The sequence below is a fragment of the Hippopotamus amphibius genome, chromosome 17 (genome assembly GCF_030028045.1).
Source record: "Hippopotamus amphibius kiboko isolate mHipAmp2 chromosome 17, mHipAmp2.hap2, whole genome shotgun sequence".
Taxonomy (NCBI): domain Eukaryota; kingdom Metazoa; phylum Chordata; class Mammalia; order Artiodactyla; family Hippopotamidae; genus Hippopotamus; species Hippopotamus amphibius.
The window spans coordinates 55930247-55954382 of NC_080202.1; the positions used below are offsets into that span (position 1 = coordinate 55930247).

Genomic DNA, 24136 nt, shown 5'->3' on the forward strand with positions numbered 1-24136 from the left:
AAAAGAAGAGACATTTGACATGGGGTTTTGGAGGATGAGTAGGAGTTTGCCAGGTTTGGAACTCTAGATCCGGTGGGTTTTACCCCAGGACAAGTCCTCATTTTCTCAGTATAGATTATTGCAGAGGGCTCTTAACCCATCTCCTGCTTCCCCCTCCTCTACCACTGCCCCTTTGGCCTTCTGCAATCTGCCAGAATAATGTATCTCAAAAAATTTGGAGGGGAAATTCCCTGGTGGTCCAGTGGTTAGGACTCAGCACTTTCACTGCCGAGGGCCTGGTTGGGGAACTAAGATCCCACAAGCTGCACGGCACAGCAGAAAAAAAAAAGAAAAAAAAAAGTCTCCATGACATTCCCTAGCTCAAGAACCTACAGTGAACCTCGAACTACCATATCCAATATAAACTCAGGATCTTTGTTAAAAGACCCCACCCCTCTGCTCCTAAATCCTCCGTGTCTCTGTAGTTTTTCCTCTCTGCTGTCACATGTGCTATTTCCACAGCCTAGAGCATCACCACCACTATCCACCCCCACTTCTTTCCCTCCAGAAATCTCCTCAGGACCCACCCCACTCCAGTCACTCTGCCGGGAGCACAGTGCCACAAGATGACCTGTTAGGACAGTCACTCTTCTCCTGGAGAAGCCTCATACAACCTTGCAATGGGCCCTGGGGAGGGAGTCTGGTCGCCACAGAGCCATGTGACCTCAGATGGGACATTCCACCCCTCTGGGTCTCAGTTTCCTCATCTGGGCTCCAAGGGAATTTCCCACCTTCCCAACTTTCTGGGATCCAATGAAACCATAACTCATGTGTTATTCAGAAACCTTATCTGCCTCTAATACAGCCTAGAACCTTAAGAGTAACACAAAAGAAGTCCCTAAGCACTCATTTGACAGGCTGAGTAAAGATCGGCTACTTTACTTATAAGCAAGTTCCTCGGGACCCTGCTCGGAACCAAGCTCGCTCTTAATTTAGAGACAATGCTAACAAGGTGCTTATGTGGCTTTCTGACCCGCAGCCTTCACAGTGCCGCCAATTAGACGTGCAAGATGCTGCTGGAGGCAGACAGCCTGACGACAATTACAAGTGACAGCTGACAACCTCCCTACTAGGAGAAAAAGCGCCACATCAAACAGCGACAGGAGAAAGGGCCACTTAGCAGGGGACACAGCTCCGCACACCTCTGCCGGCCCCACAGGGCAGGCCCTGCACCGGAGAGAGAGAACATTGACCCTGAGGTGTCGGGAAAAGGTGAGATTATTTTCAGCACGCTGCATGGAAGAGGGGAGGTCAGTGTGTATATATTTTAGTCTTTGTTAAAAATCATGAAAGCTCAGCTCAAGCAGCATCCCTAGCCTGAAGCCCATCAGCCACAGGGGCCCCAGCCCCACCCACAGCCTCACTTCCCAGCATCCCCAATGCTGGAGCCTCTCGGAGCGTTTGCATTTCCAGAACCTTCCGTCCTTTCCATATCCATCTTCACCACATCTGCTCCCTCTGCTTAGAACGCCTGCCTATGCTGCCCCCTCACCCCTCACTGGAGTCTCATCCCCTCTGGAATGTCTTTCTTGAAGGCCACAGAATCCGCTTTGTTCTAGAACCCTGTGCTCTCGAGAGCAAGACAGCAATGTGTGTTCTCAAGACAAAGGCTGCATCCTCCTGGTGCTGGAAAGATCACCGCGCTTCCCCCACCCCCGCCCAAGGCTTCCCCTCCCCACACACCACCAGCGGCTTCCTTTGAGGCTCACACATTTGCAGAGAGGGGAACAAGGCTTTCCTGACCACGGGGACACACCAAGAATGTCTGTCCCCCTCCCCGCACAGACCCGAAAGGAAGAAAAGGAAGGAATGGGACCTGCCTCCTCCCCGGCCGCCTCGGAGAAGCCCACCTGCCCCACCCCCGCCCCCGCCCGGCAGCACACACTCACGGAACATGGTCATGAACTGCTTGGGGTTGAGGTTCCAGTAGCCCCAGTTGGTCCGGTAGCCGTGCAGCGTGGCATACTCCTCGTGGTTGTATGCAGGTTCTGTCCCGAAGGTGTCGATGACCCGGATGCGGCACCTGCCCTCCCCAGGGATCAGGAACCAGGGTCACCAACCTCCCTGTGTCTCCCTGGGCTGGGGTCTCCCCAGCCGTGGGCACTGTAACCCGAAGGTGGCTGGTCAAGGTAGCGTGATGGGTGGTCAGGGCTTGGGCTTGGCCGTGTGACCACAGGCAAGGTCTCAGCATCTCTGGGTCGGCTTCCCCATGGGTCAAGTGGGGATGACAACCGTCCAGCTGTTTCGGGGTCTTAGTGATACACGTGAACCAGGGACCATCAACTCAGAAACTGTTAGCTTTTAAGGCTGCTCCAAGGGAGCCTAGAAGGGGAGGCCCTGCCTGGAATGGGCTCCCTTCCCACTGCCCCAGGGGTCACCTGTACGATTTGCACCTTCCTGGGCAGGGAGTCCACAGCCCCTCTGCCCAGGAGCCTGACACCCCCAGGATGTGCCTGGCATATCTGGGGTAAGATGCAGAAGAGCAGGGCCCTGGGGGACCAGCCACTGCCACAGGCCCATCACGCCTCAAAGTCTCCTGCAAGTGTGGCAGGTGGGCCTCCCAGCTGCTGGAGGCTCTGTCCCACCGAGGCCTCTCTCAATGGGCCAAAACCCAGAGCCTCTCCCTCTGTCTGGGGAGTGGGCACCTGAAGAAAACCGCTGAGACTCAGATGCCCCTACAAGGAGCTCGCTCACCCAGAGTCCTTGCAGGTGACCCAGAGTTGTCCAGACTGCTGAGGTCGGCACTCCTTCCCCGGAGAAGGGGCGGGGTGGGAGGAGGAGGCCCCGAGTGCATGGAGAACACGCATTAATAATAAAAGCAATAACGCTGCCTGTCACTTTTCTTCCCTAATAAAATCATGTGGGATAGTCAATGAGACTGGAGCAAATGTAATAAATAGCAGGGCTCTCTGTGCTAAATTAAACTCCATATCCCGCTGGTTGCAGAGAGATGGAGTGATGGCGTTGGCCTTCCTCCCCCCTGGGAGGGGGTGGGGTGGAGGAGGGAGTGGGGAGGGGGCTGCTGGGCCCCCCCCACGGAGATCACGCCCAGTTACCTGCCCTGTTCCCCTCCACCCCTCCCTGCAATTCCTCCGCCCCCTGCATCTGGGTCAGCTCTGACCCCGCCCCCAGCCTGCCCAGCAGCTGACGCCCCACCCCCACCCCCCCAAGCACCTGGCTGCGGATTATTCGTTGTCATCGGAGCCAGCCTTAGCTGGGAGGCAGAGCTGTCCGAGGAGGAAGGTGGTTGGGGAGGGAGAGCCTTCTCTCCACCGCAGAACCCTGGACAGTGCAATCCCCTGCCTAGGGGACCAACCGGCAGCCAGACCCCCAGGGCGCTCCCTCCCGCTGCCCTCTCACCGGTACTTCTTGAAGGAGAGTCCCATGTGCTGCTTCATCTGCTGCAGGCCGTGGTAGTCGGTGTAGATGAGGTCGAAAGGCAGGGGCATGGTGAGCGGGCAGTTCCCCCGGCCTGGCGGCACCCCTAAGTTACTGAGAGAAGAGCCCTTCAGAGTCTGAGCCCCGAGAGGGACCCACAGGCAGCAGAAACCCACCTTCCCAAACGGCATTGCATTTGGGGGACCTGGACCCCACCCTGGTTCCTCTGGCCCAGAATAAATGGTGGGGGGAACACTGTAAAGAAAGTGAGTCCAGTGCATGCATCCTGGGGGGCTCTTGGAGAGGAAGCAAACAGGGTGGCCGTGTACGGTTGTGTAGGTTTTTGACTGCACAAGAGACTCCAACAAGGGGCAAGTGGGACTGAGATCCAGCCCTGGCTAGCTTGCCAAGCCTGCACCTGGCCTCGGCTACCTGTCAGAAGGAAGGAGCACCTTCTGTTAATTTGCACAAACTTGATCCCTGAAGGGCTGTGTCCACCCAGAGGGGGCACCTTTGTCCAATGTTCACAAAGTACCATAAACACACACCAAGGTCCTCAGCACAGCTTCAGCATTTGTTTGGAGCTGAAGGGTCCCCAACCCCATGTCCCAGAAGATATAATCCCGCTCTGCTGACTTGCTCCTGGCCCACAGAGATGCTCAGCTTTGTTGCACAGGCGGATCCTGCCTGCTGGGTCACTTACTCGCAGGCTTCCTCTGGGGGGGGCTGCCTCTGGTGACCCAGCGGGGAGCCTTTGAGTCATCTCACTGGAGCCTGAAGGACCTGGCCTTCCGTCTGCCCAGTCCACCTCCCTGGAGACAGGCTCGAAGCCCCATACCCAGCCCCCACAGCACCAGTGAACTTTGCCCTGCGTGCCCCTGCCCACCATCCAGGAGCCCTGCTATGCCTGACTACACACCCCCTGCAGGGATGATGAGGCTTTTAGATCAATGACTCAGTAAGTCTGTGCTGAGCAGCTGAGCCAGGCAGGGAGTAGCGTCGGCCCCCGGGAAGCCCCCCAGCAGCCACCCACCTCCCCGATTCCCGCCTCCCTTGGATTCGTGGTCCAGATACTGGAAAGCATCCGTGAGACCTCCCAGTGAGCCCCTTCAGGGATCCACGTGGCAAAGGGCCACGACTGTCATCAGTTCCCTGGGTCGCATCGCAGGCTCCTTGAGACAATTCAAGCCAGGTGGAAAAGTAGCACCTGGACACCTTTTCATTCTCTTGCTCACATTCAGCAAGACACCAACAGAGGCTCTGTATACACGGCCCCCAAGCACACTGCCCTAACGCAGCCTTTTCAGCGATGTTTATGATAACCTGCTGACAAGGCCATGACGGAAAGATGTCAAGGGGAGCTTCAGGCGATGGAGATCAAGGCATCAGGGGTTGGCCTGTGCCCGGCAGAGAGGGGCATGACCCCCCCCAGCCAGTGCACTCCAGCCTCATTCAGCTTCCGCACACTGGCTCCTCCCAGTGTTAGAAGCTTTGCTGCCAAGGAGGGAGAAGGGAGTGTAAAAATCTTAGAACCATGTTCTCCCCATTTCTTATCTATAAACGAAAAAATGACCAAGCACCCCCCACCCCCACCCCACCGGTCCAACCCTCTGATGATTTCCCTCTTTCCAACCAGACAGCCACACAGGAGTCTCAAAACCAGGACTTCTAAAGCAGGGCATGCTTCTTCAGCTCTTTTTCTTGAAATACTCAGCAAAGGAGAATACGCCGAGGCTCCAGGGGTCCAGACCCATCACAGGAAACAGATCCCACAACCTGGAGACTTCATGAAATATTGGGTGATATTTTTAAGTGTTGAGCCGGCTTTACATTCTCCTCTGTAGGATCCCTGTTTTCTTTCAAGTGGGGCTGTCTCTCAGCCCCCAAACTCCCTCCAGTCAGGTGGAGTATCGTCCCGGGCTACAGAAGCTCCGGGTTTAGGACAGACCCTGGGCCTCCTCCCCACTTCCTCCACTCAATTGAGAACCACAAACAGACAAAGTGATGATTCCTCTCGCAGAAGTGAGGAAGGGGGTGGCTGCTCCTCCCTCGTGGAATCTGGGTCTGCAAAGATTAAGACGATTCTGAAAATATAAACCGTAGGTGGGTCTAGTTGCTGCTACCTGCACCAGTCACATGCTTGGTTTTCCCACACTGCCTTTCTGGCTGGTTACCAGGCAACGTGTTGTCCCTCTGTGGCCATGGGTGGTACCAACAAAGTCACAGGGGCTTCCTTTGCCTCAACCCCAACCACACCCCTGGCCCCAGCCCCAGAGCCACTGAGAGGCCAGATGAGCAAGTCACAGCCCTTTCCTAGGAGAATGACCCCACAATGATGTTCTAGAGCCTGTCACTGTCTTCCTCACCTTTGTGGCTGCCATTTTGAACACAGGCACCATTCTACGTGCTTTCAACTCACTGACTCATCAATTCCTTTCATTTGGGCAACTACCCTATGAGATCAAACCCATTCTCATCCTGCTCCCCTCTTTACAGATTAGGAAACAGAGAGGTTTAGAAATTTACCCAGGATTGGGCTTCCCTGGTAGCACAGTGGTTAAGAATCCACCTGTCAATGCAGGGGACACAGGTTCGATCCCTGGTCCGGGAAGATCCCACATGCTGTGGAGCAGAAAAGCCCGTGCACCACAACTACTGAGCCTGCGCTCTTGAGCCCATGAGCCACAACTAATGACCCCATGCTCTGCAACTACTGAAGCCCGCGTGCCTAGAGCCCGTGCTCTGCAACAAGAGAAGTCACCACAATGAGAAGCCCACGCATCACCATGAAGCGTAGCCCCCACTCTCCGCAACTACAGAAAGCCCATGCGCAGCAATGAAGACTGAATGCAGCCAATAAATGAAAATAAACAAATAAATAAATTTATAAAGAAAAAGAAAAGAAATTTACCCAGGATCATACAGCCAGGAAGGAGTAGAGCTGGGACCGGGACCCAGCGCCCACACACACACCTGCCAAACTCTCCTTCCTCCCCAGGCCCACCAGGCATCAGACAGCACAATGGTGGGTCACTGGACCACAGGGACATCCCGACACCAGAGCCCCGGGCTGCCAGCAGAGATTGGGCCCCAGTCCCAGTTTTGCTGCTAACCTTGGAGGAGTCATCAGCCTCTAGGAATTTCATTTTTCTTATCAGCAGAAGGTGAATAAAAATGCCCACCTCACGGGGTTGCTGGTAGGATCAAGTGAGGCGAGAAGAGTGGAAGTTCCTCAGGTTATGACTTCAGTTCTCAGGTTCACCTTCTGAACTTCTGAGTCAGGCAACAACTTACCCATCCTCACCCTCCACACATACGCCCCTCACTTAAGGCCCCGGTTATTTTTCAGCTAGAATCTTGAGATAATTTCTTCTCCATTCTGCCTCTTTCCAGTCTTGCCTGACTCTTTTCTAGAGAGATCTTTCCACAATGTCAACCTGGTCAGTCACCCCTGGTTCCAACTGATCCTTTCCAGAGACTTCTCACCTCCTGCTCCTTGACTCAAACTTTGCCTCCTCCTCCAGGAAGCCTTCCTTGGATCTCTGGACAGAGTGAGATGCCCTTCTCCGTTGATCCCTCTGCCCTAGCATCCTACTTCCCCTACCTACCGTCCCTCTGCACTGCCCTGAGTCACCTCCGCACAACTGGGCCCCCCCGCCCCAGGGCAGGGCCAGGTTACCTTTGTTTTTTGTTTGTTTGTTTTGTATTATTATTTTTTTTTGATGTGGTCCATTTTTAAAGTCTTTATTGAATTTGTTACAATATTGCTTCTGTTTTTATATTTTGGTTTTTTGGCCGCCAGGCACGTTGGATCTTAGCTCCCTGACCAGGAATCAAACCCACACCCCCTGCATCGGGAGGCGAAGTGTTAACCACTGGACCACCAAAGAAGTCCCAGGGCTGGGTTACCTTTGAAAGCCCAGAGCTGGGACAGGATCTGACCCAACAGTATCGTTGTGTTCGTGAATGAATTAACAAAGCAATGAACCAGGCAAACTCTCCCCTTCCACCCCTTTTCGGGAAGAATTGGTTTAAAGGTTGAAAATATGGTCAAGAAAAGCATGTTAGGAGAGAGACAATGGGTGAGTGAGAGGAGCTCAAGGCTGATGGGCGTCTCTGAGGGTTATCAGGTGAGTAGCCTCCTGGTCTGGACAGGACACAAGTGGCCCCACAGGTCCCAAAAGGACATCACAGCAGGAAGGGGAGGAGGAGAGACAAATTGGCCCAGAGACGGCAGGTCCCCTTTCCAGGAGGAGTTAACGAGGTGCCCGCAGCTGCAGAAAACAAAGATTTTCAATTTATGGTGACTTCACTAGAGATAAGTGTCTGCAGCCTCCTCATTCCTCTTGTCACAAGGAATCTGAGCTCATCAGGAGGAGAGCAGAGAGGGTCAGCCGAGGGGAGAGGGGGCTGTGGTTTTATCACTTGTAATTTAAGTTCACTTTTATGGGCAATTTTACGCTAAGTGGTTGGTTAGAGCAGTGACATGCATTGAAAAATGTTGTCTCCTGAAAATCTTTGACCAAAGGTACCCAAGGAGGCTCAGCTGTACAATTCCACCTTCCATGCTGACTCCTCAAAACTCCTGTCCAGATGTTTTCCTAATTCCAATGTCAAGTTCATTTCTCTTCGGACTCTGAGCCCAGAGCCGTGTTGGGAGGGGCTCATAGAGCCTCGCCACCCCCACGGCACTGGCAAGAGGGGGGACAAGCAGCTTCTCAGCATGAAGGGACTTCAGACACACCCCACTTCGCGGCCCCCACCCTCCCACTACCAACGCCAACGCTTGGGAAGTTTCTGTGGAATTGACAAATTGGGTGGTTGGAATGAATTTCCAAATGTCCCCAGGCCCCCTAACATGGGACTCTGAATACAGATGATGGAGGTAGGGGAATGGGTGATCTAGGGAAATAGAACCTTTCTACAGGTCACCTGGTCATCTGGTTCCTGTGTCCAAACCAGATTAATCCACCCATGAAAGCCAACCTGTCGGGGGAGTGGGGGATGGGGAGTTAGGGTTTAATGGGGACGGTTTCAGTGTAGGAAGATGAAAAAGCTCTGGAGCTGGATGGTGGTGATGGTCGTACAACTATGTAAACGTACCTGATGTCACTGCACATGGTTAAGATGGTAAATTTTACGTTATATGTATTTTACTACAATTTTTTTTAAAGCCAAAACCAAACTGTTCAGTCATGGTGTCCGTGCCCAGCCACACACGTGCACGGCCAGCACTCTGTCTCCCAGAGGCACCTGTGTCCCCACGTCTCCAGGGCCTCCCCACAATGTAAGGGCTCAGCAAACAGCCAGAGCAGGATGACTCAGTCACTCTTTGCTAAAAGATCAAAAGGTGAATGAGGAAGTGGGACAAGGCGGCGACGAAAAAGTATAATCTACGCTCAAAAGGAAAAACAACCCTCAACTGGGAATCAAAATGCTGAGTTCTACACAGTGAAGAGCATCCCTGGGTAGGAGCTCCAGTGTGAACCTGCTGGAGGCCTTGCACGGACACAGAGTTGCTCTGGTGTCCACCTCCACTCCCATTTTGTGATGCCCATACACATCTCCACAGTCCCTTGTAGGCTAAAAATTCTCAGGTTTTACTTCTCCCTGTGCCTTTGGTCTGTGGCTGGAAATAATCTCTCCAGGTAGTGCTCAGATTCTGGAACAAACTATTTTCGCTCCCTCTCTGTCTTCTCTGTGTGGGAAGGACCTAATTAAAAAGAATCCTTACAAAGTGCTCAACGATCTTTGCCTCCAGGTGCTAAGTGCACACGGGGAACTTCGGCTTCCATCTCGTTACTGGGAGCATCCCAGCTGGGCAGACCGGGACCTTTGTCTCCCCTGGGGCCGCGAGGCCTCTGACCCCGTCCGGTGCCCACCCCCTGAGCACCGTGGCATTGCCCCCGTCTCTCTCCCATGGCCATGGTCAGAGCGGCTGCCGCCCCTTCCCCAGAACACCAGAAGCACAAAGAAGCAAACCCAGAAAGTTAACTGGGCATCTAACAAGCTGCTTTAGAAGGCAGGTTAGGATCACTAACAAGGAAGGAATTAAACTCTCCTGCAGGGCTTTCTTCTCTTGCCCAGCATGGGCTGACCTTCCTGAGCCCAACAAAAGCAGCAATATGAGGCCCTCACGACGGGCCCACCTGCAGCTTCCGGCTCCTGAAAAGGCAGGTGTCCCAGTGCCCTCGGAGGGTCAGGGATCACAGCTAAAGAGAACGGCCAGGTCCCCAGGGGAGTTAAGGCTCAGAGGAAAAGGGAATTCAAAGGAAAAGCAGATCAGAGCCCACTCCAGCCACTCCTTGGCCAAAGCCCAAAGGAAGCACAGGTGGGAGGGCTCTGAAAGGGAACTGGGTGGCTTCATTGGGCCTGTTGTCCAAAGCTGACACTTTCTTCCCCAGCGTTCCTTCCTAGTAAGCAAACTCAGGGCTAAGAATAGGGCTGCCGCTCCCAGGAGAGCTGGATGAAATCACAGACTCATTCCTGCAGCTCCCCGGGGGCCGCTGGTGACAGGAAAGCACTCCCCCTGGCCGTCCCCTGCCATCTAACAACGCGCCTGAAGGCTGAGCACAGACAAAGCTTCTCCCATCCAAAGCAGGCTTTCAGTGAAGGCGGCTCTCAGGCCCGGGTACAGGTGACGATCACCAAAGTCCCTTACAGCTCCTCATGGCCAGGCCGGTCCCAGAGGTGCCGCCTCTTGGCTCTGGGGTGGGGCCGGCCATCCGGATGTTGGTTTTCAGTTTTTCCCGCGATTCTTAGATTCTCGGGGCTCTCACTGTTCCATCCAGTTCCACAAACCTTTAGGGAGAACCAACCCGTGGAGGAAACAAAGATGGGTGAGACTCTGCTCTCAACCCCATTAGAACAAGCCCCGTGGGGAAATTGGGTTAAAGGAAAAACACAGCCCTGGAGTGCCAGCCATGAACCATGCAGGAGTCTGGGTCTCTTCCAGAACAGCCTAGGAAAGAACAGCCTGGCTCCCCAGAAAAGTCCTCTCTTTACCAGAGCCCTTTAATGACTTTAGGAAAGTCAGAAGGAGCGCTAGGGGTTATTCGTACCATCCTAGGCTCCTGCCAGCTTCACCAGGAATAAAAAAGTCCCCGGCCAGCCCTGCCCCTGTCCTGAGCCCGGAGCAGTGGAGTTTTATCCCTCCTGTGGGGGGCACTTCGGTCTCCAGGACCTTCATCCTGCTGCCTGCCTTCCTCCTCTCCAGCTGCCATGGGACAAGATCTCCTCTTGCTCAGGAGCCCACCTCCCTTTACGAGAACCTATGGCTCCTGAGAGATGAAGATGTACTGATGCATCCTTCCCCGCGCCCCCCACCCGCCAAGGAATCCCACCTCCTTACCCTTCCTTCAAAAGCTTTCAGAAGCCAGCCCTCTTCTTCATTTCTTCTCTGACTCCCCCCAGGTTCTCCCCACCGCACTTGGGTTGCATGGGCCTTTCCCAAGAGCCTGTGATTTCTTTTAAATGTCTCTTCCTTTGCAACCTCCCAGCCCCAATATGGACCAGACCAGAGCTGGAAAAGGTGCTGTGGCCACTGCATCCGTGAGGTCACATTTATGGGCCAAGGTCAAGACTTAGGGGCCTTGATTTGCAAGAAACAGATTCCCACTTTTTGTGGTTCAGAGAAGCAAGGAGTGGGAGGTGCAGGGAATCGTCTCTCCTGGATGCTGGTGAAGGATGAAGGGCAGGGACCAGTGAGGCTCTGGGCCCCTAGTAGCACAGGACCCCCATCTTCCCTGGTGTTTAGCTGTACCGAACGTGATCCCGTTACACAGATTAAAATGCGTCCTTGGAACCCAAGGAGGAAGAAGGGAAAACAAGGGAGAGCTGGGAATTCCCTGGTGGTCCAGTGGTTAGGACTCCACACTTCCACTGCAGGGGCCTGGGTTCAATCCCTGGTCAGGGAACTAAGATCCCGCAAGCCACGTGTGGCACGGCCAAAAAAAAAGAAGAAGAAGAAGAAGGGAGAGGGGATGGGGATGGAGTGTTTTAGTACAAATTAATCATTTGCCTCTCATGCCTCCTCTAGGAATAGGTGGGGGAGAAAGAACCACCACGTACAGGGTCTGCTAAGCGCCAAGCAGATGCCGGATGTAGCTCTTCCTCCCCTGTCCTAATCGTACAACAAAATATTTCAAGCATCCAGAAAGTTACAGAAAATAATACAATGATATAATGAATACCCCGTGCTCCCACTTCCCAGCCTTGTCAAATCGTAAGATTTTGCCACATTTGGTTCAAATCTTTCTGTTAAGGGCTAACACATCACAAATCCAGGGCAGCCTTCAGCATGTTCTGGTCCCGTCCACTCTCCTTACACCTCCCGCCCCCTCCACCTCACTCCCAGCAGATGTTCATCCCTCCTACATCAAAGATAAAATAAAAAGCACCCACGGGCGTGCTCCAACCCCTGCCCCTACGCCTGTAGTCCCATCGGCACCCCACCACATCCAGCCCTCTTCCCCTTCCTCCTGGGGGGCATCCTCTTGGGCCACCGTGCACAATAATATCTTCCCTCCCATAGCCTCAACCACTCCCTTTTCTGACTCCTTCACACCCGCATTTAAACATGCGTACAAGCCTCCCATCTTGAAAAAAATAAACATGCAAACCTTCTGTTATGGGTTGAACTGTACTGCCCCCAAAAGATGTTGAAGTCCTAACCCCCAGTATCCGGGAAATGGAAACGGTCTCTGCAGATGGTCACGTTAACGTGAGATCCTTAGGATGGGCCCTCATCCAATATGACAGTGTCCTCATAAGAAGGAGAAATTGGACACAGGACAGACACAACAGAAGGAAGGTGGTGTGAAGACATGGAAGAAGGTAGGCGTCTACCAGCCAAGGCACCTCCCAGAATCTAGGAGAGGCACGGAACAGAGTCTCCCACCAGCCTCAGGAGGGACCAGCCCTGCCGACACCTTGATTCTCGGACTTCTAGCCTCCAGAACCGGAAGACAGTAATCCCCCAGCAGTCCCAGGAAACACACGCACTGTCGACGACTCCACTGTCCCCCCACGGCTCTTCCTCTCTGCTCCCGCTCACAGCCGAGCTCCATGAAGAAGACCCGAACTCACTACTGGCGTCCCCGGCAGCCCCCACTCTACAACTCACAAATTTCTGGCTTTTGTCCCCACAACGCAGCCAAAATGGCTCTTTCTAGGATCAACGATGACTCCCACGTGGCCAAATACGTTGGACATTTTTCAGTCTCCTTCTTACTTTTTATGAGCATGTGGCATCATTGGCCACACCCTCCTTCTAGAAGCATCTTCTCCACGGGTGCCCACTCCTTCCAGTCCCCCTGCCAGCACCTCTCTCCCTAAGAAGCCTTTCAGTGTTGCTGTTTCTTAAGGCTTTGCTCCCAGGCCTTTTCCCCCACCACCTGGCAGTTTTGTTTCTGCTTGTGTTCCCTTAGCAGCTGCCGAGATGCTGTCTCCATTCTGAGCCCCTGGGGCCCATTACTCAGCTGCCTCCATGTAGGCGCCTCTAATGCAATGTGTCTAAACCCAAATTCAAGGGCTTCCCCCTGTGTCCCCCCACATCAGTGCTTTTCTCTTCTCTCCCCTCCCCCTCCCCCGAGAATGGAAGCACCATCCACCCAGTGGCTGCCTTGACCTGGCTAGTTCAGGCCAGTGTGAGCCAGTCACAGCCAGATCTGAACGGGTTCAAACCCTGAGGCCTGCCTGGACTGGCTCCTCAGAGGGTTTACTGGCTGCAACGTGGTCAAGCGGAGCTGAGCACGAGGGATGGGATGTGGTCCCTGCCTCCATCATTCTCTAGGGACCCTCCCCAGTATTTCCCTTGATCAAACACTGAACAAACAAAAAGTCCCGAATTTCCACAGGGGCAGGTGCTTGACAGCTAAGAGTTTCCCCTCCTCGTCCTCCTTATTTAAACATTCTCCTCTCAGGCTTTCATCATTTGTCAGTTAAGTCAGCTAATTTTCTACTAAACCCAATTTCACTCATGGAAGGTGGAAGAGCTCGGTAATTTTCCCCCATGCCATGTACTATTAATGATGCTTGAAATTATGCAAATAAAATGGATGTGCACAGCCGATTCTGGGCAGGTGGGAAGGGAAAGGCTTCACTTTAAAATGCCCACCGTGGATGCGGGCATCCATAGTGATGTCTCCGATGCAGTCGACAGGAGCTCTGGCTTTGCCTCTCCTCCCACCGCAGGCGCAGAGCACGGGCGGGACTGTCCGACACGCCCAAGCTGCGGTCTGATCAGGGCCCACTGTCCCCGCACGCCACGGCTCTCACCCCCGAAACATCTTGCAGCAGCAATGCCAGATGTGGATTCTGTGCAATGCCCCAAACATCACTCCAGTGAGTCAGTTAATTAAAACAGCAAAACACGAGGAGCGGAGAAAAGCGGATCATCCGTCCAGCCTTGTTGTGGAGTCAGTGGCCAAGACATCTGCCGTGAACATCTGTGAATGAGTTACAACAAATGTACAGGCAGCATCTTTGTCCTGCTGCCTTCCCCACGCGGGGCATCTCGCCGGTCCAGGGAGATGTTTCTGTGGTAGGAGCCAAGCTGCGACTCTCAGAATTTGGATTAACTTCACATCCCGTTGACCTATTTTCACATCACCCTGGTGCCACCTGCATGGACCAGCTTCGCAAGGCTGGCAGACGGGGCCCCCGGATGATCCCACCGCCCGCAGAACCCATGGCAGCGCCACGCCTGTGTTCAGTGGTACCTCTGCCCACAGCCCCTTTCTAGGCTCAAACGCTCACCATCTTGTGATGGGTTGCATCGTTCACCGCCCCCATCATATATGTTGGAGTCCTACCGCCCAGAACCTCAGGATGTGACCTTATTTGGAGGTCGAGTTTTTACACCAAGGTGACCAAGCTGAAGTGAGGTCATTAGTGTAGGTCCTGATCTGATACAACTGCTGTCCTTACGAGAAGGGGAAAATTGAACCCAGACATGTACACAGAGAGAATGCCATGTGCAGATGAAGGCAAAGATGCAGGTGATGCTTTCACAAGCCAGCAAACACTGGAGATCACCAACAACCACCAGAAGCTACAGGAGAGGCCTGAGACAGAGCCTCCCTCTCCCCCTCAGGACCAACCAACCCTGCCAACGCCTTGAGCTCAGACTTCCGGCCTCCAGAACTAGGAGACAACACGCTTCCATTGTTTGAATCTCCTAGTCTGTGGTACTTTGTTAGGGCAACTTTAGCAGACTAAATCACATCTGTATTTTACTCTCCACTCGGGGAAAGGCCTGCATCATGCAGCATCCGGGTGGTCCTGGCAGAGAATGAGTCTGAGGCGCTCATAGCCCCAGCCGACAACTGTCACCAGGAAAAAGTACATCCGGGAAAGGGCATGGCACAAAGTACATTCCAGGTCAGCAGATCCGCACGGATGTCCTGGGTGGGGTGCGAGAGGCCCCCCTCCCCGGGCCACCTCCAAGGAGTGCCTCCCTGGCCTGCCTCCTGCACTCAGCCACCAGCCTGCAACTAAGGGTAACACTGGTGCTTTCAAGTGTGCAAGTGTGGGCTCGGGAGGAATCCACACATCTTTTTACAAATCCTCTGGGGTGCTGAGCCCCCACCCCAGGCCCTAATCCTGCTCCTCGGGACTGTGCACATGTTCTGCAATGTCTTAACCCCACAGCTATCCTGCTACCCAGACTTAGGTGGGGCGGGGCGTTGAAAAGCCACAGCCTCGACTTTTTCTACTTCCCAACCGTCACTGCTCATGGGATCATAGATTGCCTGGGGGAGCTTTGAAAACCTGATACTTGGCCCCATCCCAGACCAATTAAATCAGAGATGCCAAGAGTGGGGCCCAAATGTTCGGTATGTTTCTAAGGCAGTTTGGCTACAGCCAGGGTTAAGAATTTCCACCTGAAATGAATTTCAACACAGCAGATACTGTTAATTTTATAGACATAACTGTATTATGTCTCCTGGGGAAGGTAGTTTTCTTTTTTTAATTTTTATTCTTTTAGTTGTTTAAAATTGTACCCAGTAACAGATTTAGAGAGAACTTTTCTGAGACCGTTCCCTGAGGTAGCTGAGCTGTTTACATAATTCTGCCCTGTTTGAGCAAGTCTTCGCTCACACCTACACCGCACAGGGAGCCAAGGGCAGAGCCGTTGGGGCATAGCCTTGGGCCTGCCCGTTTAACAAGCTGCAAAGCGGAGATGGAGTGACCTCTCCCTAGAGTACTTGCTTCCGGCAATTTCAGATCCGCACGGGCTTGGCAGGCAGTGACACACTGCTGGGAAGATGTGGATTCTCTGCAGGGTGTGTGCACGTGTGTCTAGGAGTATGCCACAGGCTGCATGTCACGCACAGGGGTATGTGTGTGTCCATACGCAGGGGTGTGTGTGGAGGCCTGCACCTGTGTGCAGGGACACGCGTGTGTGTGCGTGCATGGGGTGTGCCTGTGTGGTTGTGCACAGGGGCGTGCGGGCATGCATGTGTTTAATGAAAGAAATGGCAGCAGGGGTGTATTTCAGATCCTGGAACTTTTCACCAGGGCCTCCCAAGTGCAGTGACGCCCCCCCCACCTTCACGGCTCTGGCCCTGTGATGGGCAGCAGCAACCTCGCTGACTACAGGCTCAGCTCCAGCCAGGCCCAAAGAGCGGCCAGAGGAGGAGGAAGTGCTCCAGGCAGGTAAGGACTCAGGGTCCAGGCTGGAAGAGGAGACACCCCAGCACGGGCTGAGAAGCAGAACAACTGAGTTAAATCCCTGCCTCTTAGGGAGACTTGTCAAATACCTGTTCTCTCACAGAAAGACGGTTCTCAGAGTGTGATGCTGGGCTGTCACAAATGCGCAGGAGCCTTCCCATTCCCTGAGGGAGCAGTAAAGGGAGGAAGTTTTCACCACTCTGGCCCCAGAAGATGCACAGTCAGACGGGAGGAATCCAGCTGAACACTGTTTGATAAACGTGAGCTCATCTCACCTTGCAGTGGAGCCAGGTGTCAGTGGTGTTGATAGAAGGATGCCTCACACTGAAGGGGACATGTCTGTGGCAGAGCCTGGGACCACCCCCAGGATTCTTCCCATGGCATCTCAGGGTCTCTGGTGACCCAGGGGACAGGGGTCCCCTGACCCTCACTTGCTGCTCTGCCTGAGGTAGGTCTGGCTTCCCACAGCACTGGCTGTGCCGTCCTAAGCTGCCTAAGACTTCTCTGGCGTCCTACACCTCAGGTCCCTTTCCTCCTCCCTCCTCCTCCTCCCCACCCCACCTGAGTTTCCTGTAGGAAGCTTTGAGGCCAGGGAGAGATGCCTCCTTTCATTACTTGCAACTGTTAGCTGCCTCTGCAGTGTTCTGCTCCACAGACAGCGCAGATGCATCTCCAGAGCTCTCTGTTGAGGGGGAGCAGGGGTGGGCACAGCGCAGTGAGCAGCAGTGCGTGCTGGTGGCCAGCGAGAGGGCACACCCAGCCCTGAAGTGGCCTGCACAATGGGAACACCTTGTCCGACAGCAAAATGCCACAGGGTGAGGGACGTGCTGGTTCCCTCTCCCAGCATTGGGTAGCTAGGTTGACGGTTCAGCACCAGCACTCGGGGACAGCTCCCAGCCTAGTTGCTTCCCACTCAGGTGACGTTCAACCAGCTGGGGTGGAGGTGGCACCTCCTCCCCCCGAAACCCGCTGCCCCCCACCTGGGATGTGCTTCCCAACGCTGCCACAGCCACGCAGCCCCTTCATCAGTCCCTGTCACCTTCTCCCCCTTCAAAGTAGACCGTCTTCCACATCCACAATTATTACATGTGCCGTTCCTCTCTAAAGACACATCCCATCTTTACTAGGACTGCTGGAGACAATTGCATCAACTTAAAAGGATGACTCCAGAGGGGTGAATTTCAGGCCATGGGGATGAAAACCTTCAAACTACTAGGTCATTTGGTAGCCTCACAGCACAGCCCAGTCTCAGCCTCCTTCTCCCCCTACTCTCCGACTGAAGTCACAAGAAGTTCTACCCGAGTCACTGGCAGACTCTAAGCCACAGGGGAAAACTGCAGAGGTGGAGGAGCTGCCCAAGACCAGTGTTCCCTGGGCCCTGTCGACCTAGGATTGTGGATGGCTCTGTCCCCATCAGCATCCTCCTCTCTCCAACACTTCTTGTGCTACAGAGCATCAGCATTTGTGGTCAGGACAAAATGGCAGTCAGAAAAAGAGAAAGATGTCTAGAACAAACAGACCATCCAGCTGATGGGGGGGCTCTGGATAGGAATCACATTCTAGCCTGAAAACCACCTGAGAGTAGTAAGATAATGGGCTGATGGAGAAAAGTTAATTTGTGGGCAAACAACTCAGAGGCCTTTCTTAGTTATGCCCTGGAACAAAGTTAGGACAATCTCATCCCAATGCCAGTGAAAGGCACAGAAATTCATGAAGCACAAAATTCCAAGCCATAAAGAAAATATTTGATAACTTTCTGATTACATTAAAATTAAGACCTTATGTTCCTTAAAAACAAAACAAAACAAAAGACCATAAAGAAATTACAAAGACAAGCCACAAATTAGATTTAGGAGAAGATTTTAAAACACATATAATTTACATGGGACTTATACTCATATAAAGAACTCCTGCAACTCAATATGGAAAAGATAAACAACACAGCAGAAAAGTGGGCAAATGACATGAATTCACATTTCATCAAGAGGAAAGAAGGAGGGCCAAAAATATAACAAACTGCTCAGCCTCATCAGTTGTCAGGGAATGTAAGTTAAGACCATAACAAGGGACTTCCCTAGTGGCGCAGTGTTAAGAATCCACCTGCCAATGCAGGCGACACGGGTTCGATCCCTGCTCCAGGAAGATCCCACATGCTGAGGAGCAACTAAGCCTGTGTGCCACAACTACTGGCCCACGTGCCACAACTACTGGCCCACGTGCCACAACTACTGAAGCCCAAGTACCTAGAGCCTATGCTCCACAATAAAAGAAGCTACCACAATAAGAAGCCCGTGTACTGCAATGAAGAGTAGCTTCTGCTCTCCGCAACTAAAAGCCCGTGCGCAGCAACAAAGACCCAACACAGCCAAAAAATAAAAATAAAAATAATTAAAAAAAAAATAAAGTTTAAAAAAATTTTTTTAAAAAAGGCCATAACAAGATACCATGATACCACTCCACACCCCTAATGAGAAAGTCCGATGATATTAAGTGTGGATAAGACTGTGACCCACTGGAAACCTACATATGGTAGGATTAGACTGGTGAAATTGGCATTTTCTTGTCAAGCTGAATTTTCAGACACCATAATTAAGTCCCAGCAATTGTGCACCTAAGTCTATACCAAAGAAAAAACTCAGTCTACGTCCAAGAAAAAACTCTGACCAAGGGAAACCAGGTGACATGTACAAAAATATCTGCCACAGCATCATTCAAAATAACTTGTAAAAACAGGGGAAAGTGTCCACAGACAGGAAAAATTGATAAATAATTACGGTACTTTCACACACTGGAATATCGTACAGCAGTTAACGTGAATGAAATAGCGCTGCAGGCAGCAATGAGGAGGAATCTTTGAAACCTAATAATGGGTGAAGAAAACAAGGGTTGGAGGCTACAGACAGTAGATGTCATTTTTACAAAGCTCAAACCAAACCAAAACCATGTATTGTTCATTGATACATGAATTTGTTAAAAAAAAAAAAAAAAACCTAATTTTTTTTAAAAGCAAAAGAATGATAAATACAAAATCCAAGTTCCAAGTTTCCTCCAGGGCAGGGTGGGGTAGAGGGGCAGAGGGATGGGCAAGAGGAGGCCTCAGGTGAACATGAGAGCCCTGGGAATATTCTCATTCAGAAGCTGGATGGTAGAAACCTGGGAGACTACTCCATTCTTGTGCTTCATGACATATGGTAGATATATTTTTGTATGTATCAAATACCATATAATAAATATGCATAAATAAAAGAAGAAAAATTGTATATATTTCTATATCCCACAGATGCTGTGGTTAAAATAAACCTAATCACACACACAATCCTACCCCCTCTAGTCACTAGTCTCCTGCCTCCAACAGCATCAGAGGGACCCTGGAAAGGCAAGCACTGAAAGGGGTAGGCATCACCGGCCCACCTCACCACCCTCCAGGTCTTCCTGGCCACCAGCCCCTAGAACAGGCCCAGGAAGGAGCCCAGTTCCAGAAGAGGACCCCTGAGACTGCATCAAGTCCACCAGGACGGCAGGCAGAGGGGACCCCATCTGATAAGTGGCTCAATTCCACAAGCCAATATTTGTCAGTCCCTGAGCACACACAACAGGACCTCCGTCAGCCCCGAGACAGAGAACAGGATCCTGTTTGAACAGCACTGTGCAAACACGCTCCCGTGGTGCATCCCCAGATGACTAGGCATCAGCGTTGAAGAGGGGAGGGTGGGAGGCAGACTGAGCAGGTGGAGGAGGAAATGAGGAATGTCACCATCTGACAGCGGCAGGAGTGCAGGGCTCCTGGGGGACAGGCTCCCCCTCCTCCCCTTCCCTCACCTGGCACTCACCTCTGCAGCTCCTTCAGGGACACTGTGACCCGGAGGCCATGGCCCAGGACGTAGAGAGCAGCCAGGATGTCTGCCCATTGCACCATCTCCCCCAGAGGCCCGCCCTTCAGCACCCGCGGGCTGAACACGTCCCCAGACTCCTCCGTCAGGAAGCCGATGTGGACGAGGATCTGGTGGTAGATGGGGGACACAGAGGGTCAGCACGGCGGAGCAGCAGCCCTCGGCCCTGCCACCCCCAGGGAGGCCCGGCCAGCAGAAGACACTGCCTCCAGGCTGTGCCTGGGAAGGAGCTTTCTGACACCCGAGCACAGCGGAGGAACCAAGAGACAGAGGGGCCTCACTGGAGACACAGGTGAACAAGACCGTCACATCCTGCCCTCTAGGCGCTTATGTTCCAGACGGAAGAGGCAGACAACAGTAAACACAGACAAGAGACAATTTCATGAAATGATAAGGGCTCTGAAAGAAATAAACAGGGTGATGAGATAGTCAGGTAGATATTTACTGCATGGATGGATGGGCGGACAGACAGATGGACGAACCAATGAACCCAGGAACTTCCCCCAAACAGGCTACATTATTCTCAACATTCCAGGCAAAGGCCATGACTCTTCTGCCTGACAAGCACAAGATGTCTACAGAATGCAGGACTCCTAAGGGGGAGAGGGGAGTCACTCACTCTGCCCCAAACTTGAAAAGGGCCAGGGCGACCACATGCCTCTATCCTGACTCTGCCTCTCCCTGCTCCCAGCTCAAATTCAAATAAATGCAATAAAACTTTTCTAAGGGTGGACCCGGTGTCCACGTGGCAGCCTGAGGCCCTGAGCTCCCTTCCTAAGCTCTCTGAGCTCCGTTCCTTCAATGCACAGAGAGGATGAAGTACCTGCTTCTGGTCCCTCCGGACGCGCCCCAGCTTCTGTGCCAGGCGCTGGGCGGCCAGTGCCCACTGGGCCATGAGCCGCTTGGTACGTTTCTTCATGAAGATTAGAGACTCCTTCCCGCTGCCCATCAGCTCCAGGAGGTGGGACAGATTGCTCCGGAAAACTGCCTGGGGTGGGGAGGGGGTCCAGACCTCAGTTCTCTAACCCTTCAGCCAGCAGCCACGCCACCAATGTCACCCGTTGCCCTGGACACAGGGGCTCGCACCTTCCCCATGAGGCTGGGCCTGTTCTATCTTCCTCCACTTTTTCTGGGTTTTTTTGTTTTTGTTTTTTGTTTTTATTTTTTTGCTGCGACTGCTTGGCATGCGGGATCTTAGTACCCCGACCAGGGATTGAACCCACACCCCCTGCATTGGAAACGCAGAGTCTTAACCACTGGACTGCCAGGGAAGTCCCTCCTACTTTTTCTAAGAGGTCCACCAGCCCCCCTGTCGGGGAGCCCTGCTCTCATCCCACTCACTCCCCAGCCACGTTGGTCTGTCCCAGCCCACCTCCAATCAGCCCCCTGTCCTGAGCCCTTCAGGAAGGCATCAGCTATGACAGTTCCCAGGATCCCAGCTGCAACAAGGAGGCAGTGAGGTAGTGGTCAGAGCTGGGGCTGCAAGGGCAGGGAAGCCAGGCTGCCTTTCACTGGAGCCAGAGTAACTGTATGACTTGAGGAAGTTAACTCAATTCTCCAGACCTCAGATCCATCATCTATTAAATACGATCGCATGGCTGCTGGGAGGTTTAAGTACAAATAAGTGTGTGGCACACAGGAAGCCCTCAATGAGTGACAGCTTTTATTACTATTATTCCAGTCCATTAAGGGGGTGCCTCCAGGGCCCCAGCCTGCCCCTCAAGTAGGCTCAGCTTTGCAGCATCCCACAGAAGTTGGGACAGGCACCCGCAGGTGGCAGGCTGGGACCAGCCCACCCACCAGGCAGAGCTGGCTGGCTTTATCTTACCAGGGGTGAAGGATTCTTCCTGCTGTCCCAGCCCAAGCATGACCCGGCCACCAGCCCCTTGCCAGCCCACCCACCTCCCACGCCTACCTGGACTTTGAGAAGGGGCTTGGGGGCCCTCTGGGTGGCCGTCCGGTTCCTCCAGGGCAGCGGGGGGCAGAACCACTCGACCTCACTGAGGTAGATGAGGAAGGAACACTCGGTGCCATCCACCCCAAAGAAGGCATAGCAGGGGTCAGACGTCCAGCGGGCACGCATCCACTGTGGAGAGGGCCAGCCTGGGCCAGGGAGCCAGCGCCAGCCCCACGGGCACCCTTGGTGAGCCCCCTGTATGCATGTCCCCGGGGACCCTGAGGTCCTCCAGGACAGGGTCTCTGGGGCCCACCCTAAAAAGGCAGCGAGGCCAGAAGCAGAGAAGAGAGACTGGACCAGGGTTCTAGGACCCAGCCCTGTGTCCTGGCTGCTGAGAACCTCAGGGAAGGCCAGACAGGACCAGCATCCCCAGACCCAGAGAGAGAAGGATCCTGGGGGATGAGACAGGTCAGGACACATGTGGCCGGGGCTCCAGCCCCAACAGAGGAGATGTAGGAGCTCAGGGCCAGGCTGGCCCCTCTTCCTTTGTTTCCCAGCCCATAACCAAGAGCAGAGTGCAAGCTGAAGCCAAGGTCAGGGGGCAGCCTCTGAGGGGGCAAGGGCTGCGGCCAGGACAAGACTCATCCAATCCACAGTGGCCCCCACATGGTCCCCAAGGAAAGGGTCTGCAATGCCACCGCCCCACGCTCCTAGGGCTTTCAGCCCCTGGCTTTTATGCCTATGAACTGGCTCCCTGGATGGACAGACTTCATGCAGCCAGAGGTGGGGCACCGGGGGTTGGGGGGAGGAGCTCTCTCAGTCCAGCTGGCCGGCTGGGCCAGGAGGGACGGGGGAGAGAATGAGGTCCACTCCATGTCTGAATTTGTTGGGAATCAGTGGGTTGGTGGTGGCACACGTATATTTAATAGTCCGTCTGCTGTAAGAAAGTACTGAAAACCCTGCAATACGACCCAGCCTGGGGAATTTGGGTTGGTGTGCCAGGCAGATGGCCCAAGCAGAGAAGTGGTTTCCCCAAGGTTGGCCTCTGCCAGCTAGTGCCAGGGTCAGGGTCCGGAGGCCAGGCAGAGAGGCCCTTGATGGTGGACATCCCTGCCAGGAGCAGAATGCCAGAGCTAGCCTGGGGCATGGCCCCTGTGGAAGAGGGAGCCCCCTGGCCACCCCACCCCCACCCAGAGCCCCAGGCCTCACCTCCACCTTCCCTGAGCAGTCAGGGAACTTGGGGTCATTGGGCGCCTCACACTGGTCCCGCCGGCCTTCAGACACTGCAGGGAGAGAAGGTCAACTCGCTGAGGACCTGGGTCCAGGGAGGAGCCCGGTAGAGAAAGCGTGAGGGGGTGGGCTGGTCCCGGTGGGAGGGGGTAGCACAGAAGCACAGTGTGTCCTTGGCCTGAGTTTTCTCACCTGAAAGGCCACTCACCAGGGGGTGCCCGGGCCTGGGTTGCCCCCTCTGCCACCACCCCCACCCTCCTTAGGGGGTTCAGAAGCAGTGAGGAACTGGTCTGAGTGGTTATGGACCAGCTCTCTGGATGGGCAGGTCTCAGGCGCCCACCCAAATGTACTCCCGACTTTCTGAGGGAGGCAGAGGTAGGGCCTCCCAGCCTGATGCCCCCCCCCCCCCATCAAGAGGAATGGAAGGGGCCACCCAGGGATGGCAAGGGGAACCCTGAGGCACCCCGCTGAGAGCCTGGTGCAGGGCCCCCAGGAGCCAGGGAGCTGCTCTGGGGAGAAATCAGGACCCCACCCCGGACATCCCACCCAGGACTCTGGCCTCCTGGGGGTGGAGGGGTGCCCCCGGCCCCCACCCTTGCCGTGCAGGAGCAGGCTGTGTCGCAGGATCTGGTCCACCTTCACGGCGATGTCCGAGACGTTCTGGGCGATGGCCTGGATCCGCTCCATGAGCCCGGCCCCGGGGGGAAGCCTAAGTGGGAGAAGCCAGGGTGAGCCTGCCGTGGTGGCCTTCGCGGGGGGGGGGGGGGGGGGTCTCAGCCTGCCAGCGAAGGCAGCAGGACTGCAGGGACCCTGGCACCCAAACTCCGCCCTGCGGACATGGGAAGGCTGCAACAGATAAAGTCAGGCCAGGAAGCGGAGCTGCTGCTGCCCCACGGAGGGGCTCGCGAACCATCAACGCACCCGCGGAGCACGCGTCCGGGAAAACCCACAACTGCAGGTGCTAGGCTTGTCTGCACCCGTGTGAAGGGCAGTGCCCGGGGCTGACACAGGCAGAGGAATTCCATTC

At 54.1% G+C, this 24136-nt stretch overlaps 1 protein-coding gene across 2 annotated transcripts in view; it reads right to left on the reverse strand.

Annotated features, from left to right (window-relative positions):
• Positions 1 to 24136, reverse strand: part of MGAT5B (alpha-1,6-mannosylglycoprotein 6-beta-N-acetylglucosaminyltransferase B) — a 66441-nt gene that overhangs the window by 19321 nt on the left and 22984 nt on the right. For both annotated transcript variants that reach the window (XM_057716178.1, XM_057716177.1), the window contains exons 4-10: positions 23703 to 23818; positions 23089 to 23162; positions 21898 to 22068; positions 20806 to 20970; positions 19923 to 20092; positions 3400 to 3531; positions 1929 to 2062 (exon numbers count right to left, since the gene is read on the reverse strand). In XM_057716178.1, the coding sequence (XP_057572161.1) occupies positions 1929 to 2062; positions 3400 to 3531; positions 19923 to 20092; positions 20806 to 20970; positions 21898 to 22068; positions 23089 to 23162; positions 23703 to 23818 (962 nt within the window). The remainder of the gene's footprint in view (positions 1 to 1928; positions 2063 to 3399; positions 3532 to 19922; positions 20093 to 20805; positions 20971 to 21897; positions 22069 to 23088; positions 23163 to 23702; positions 23819 to 24136) is intronic.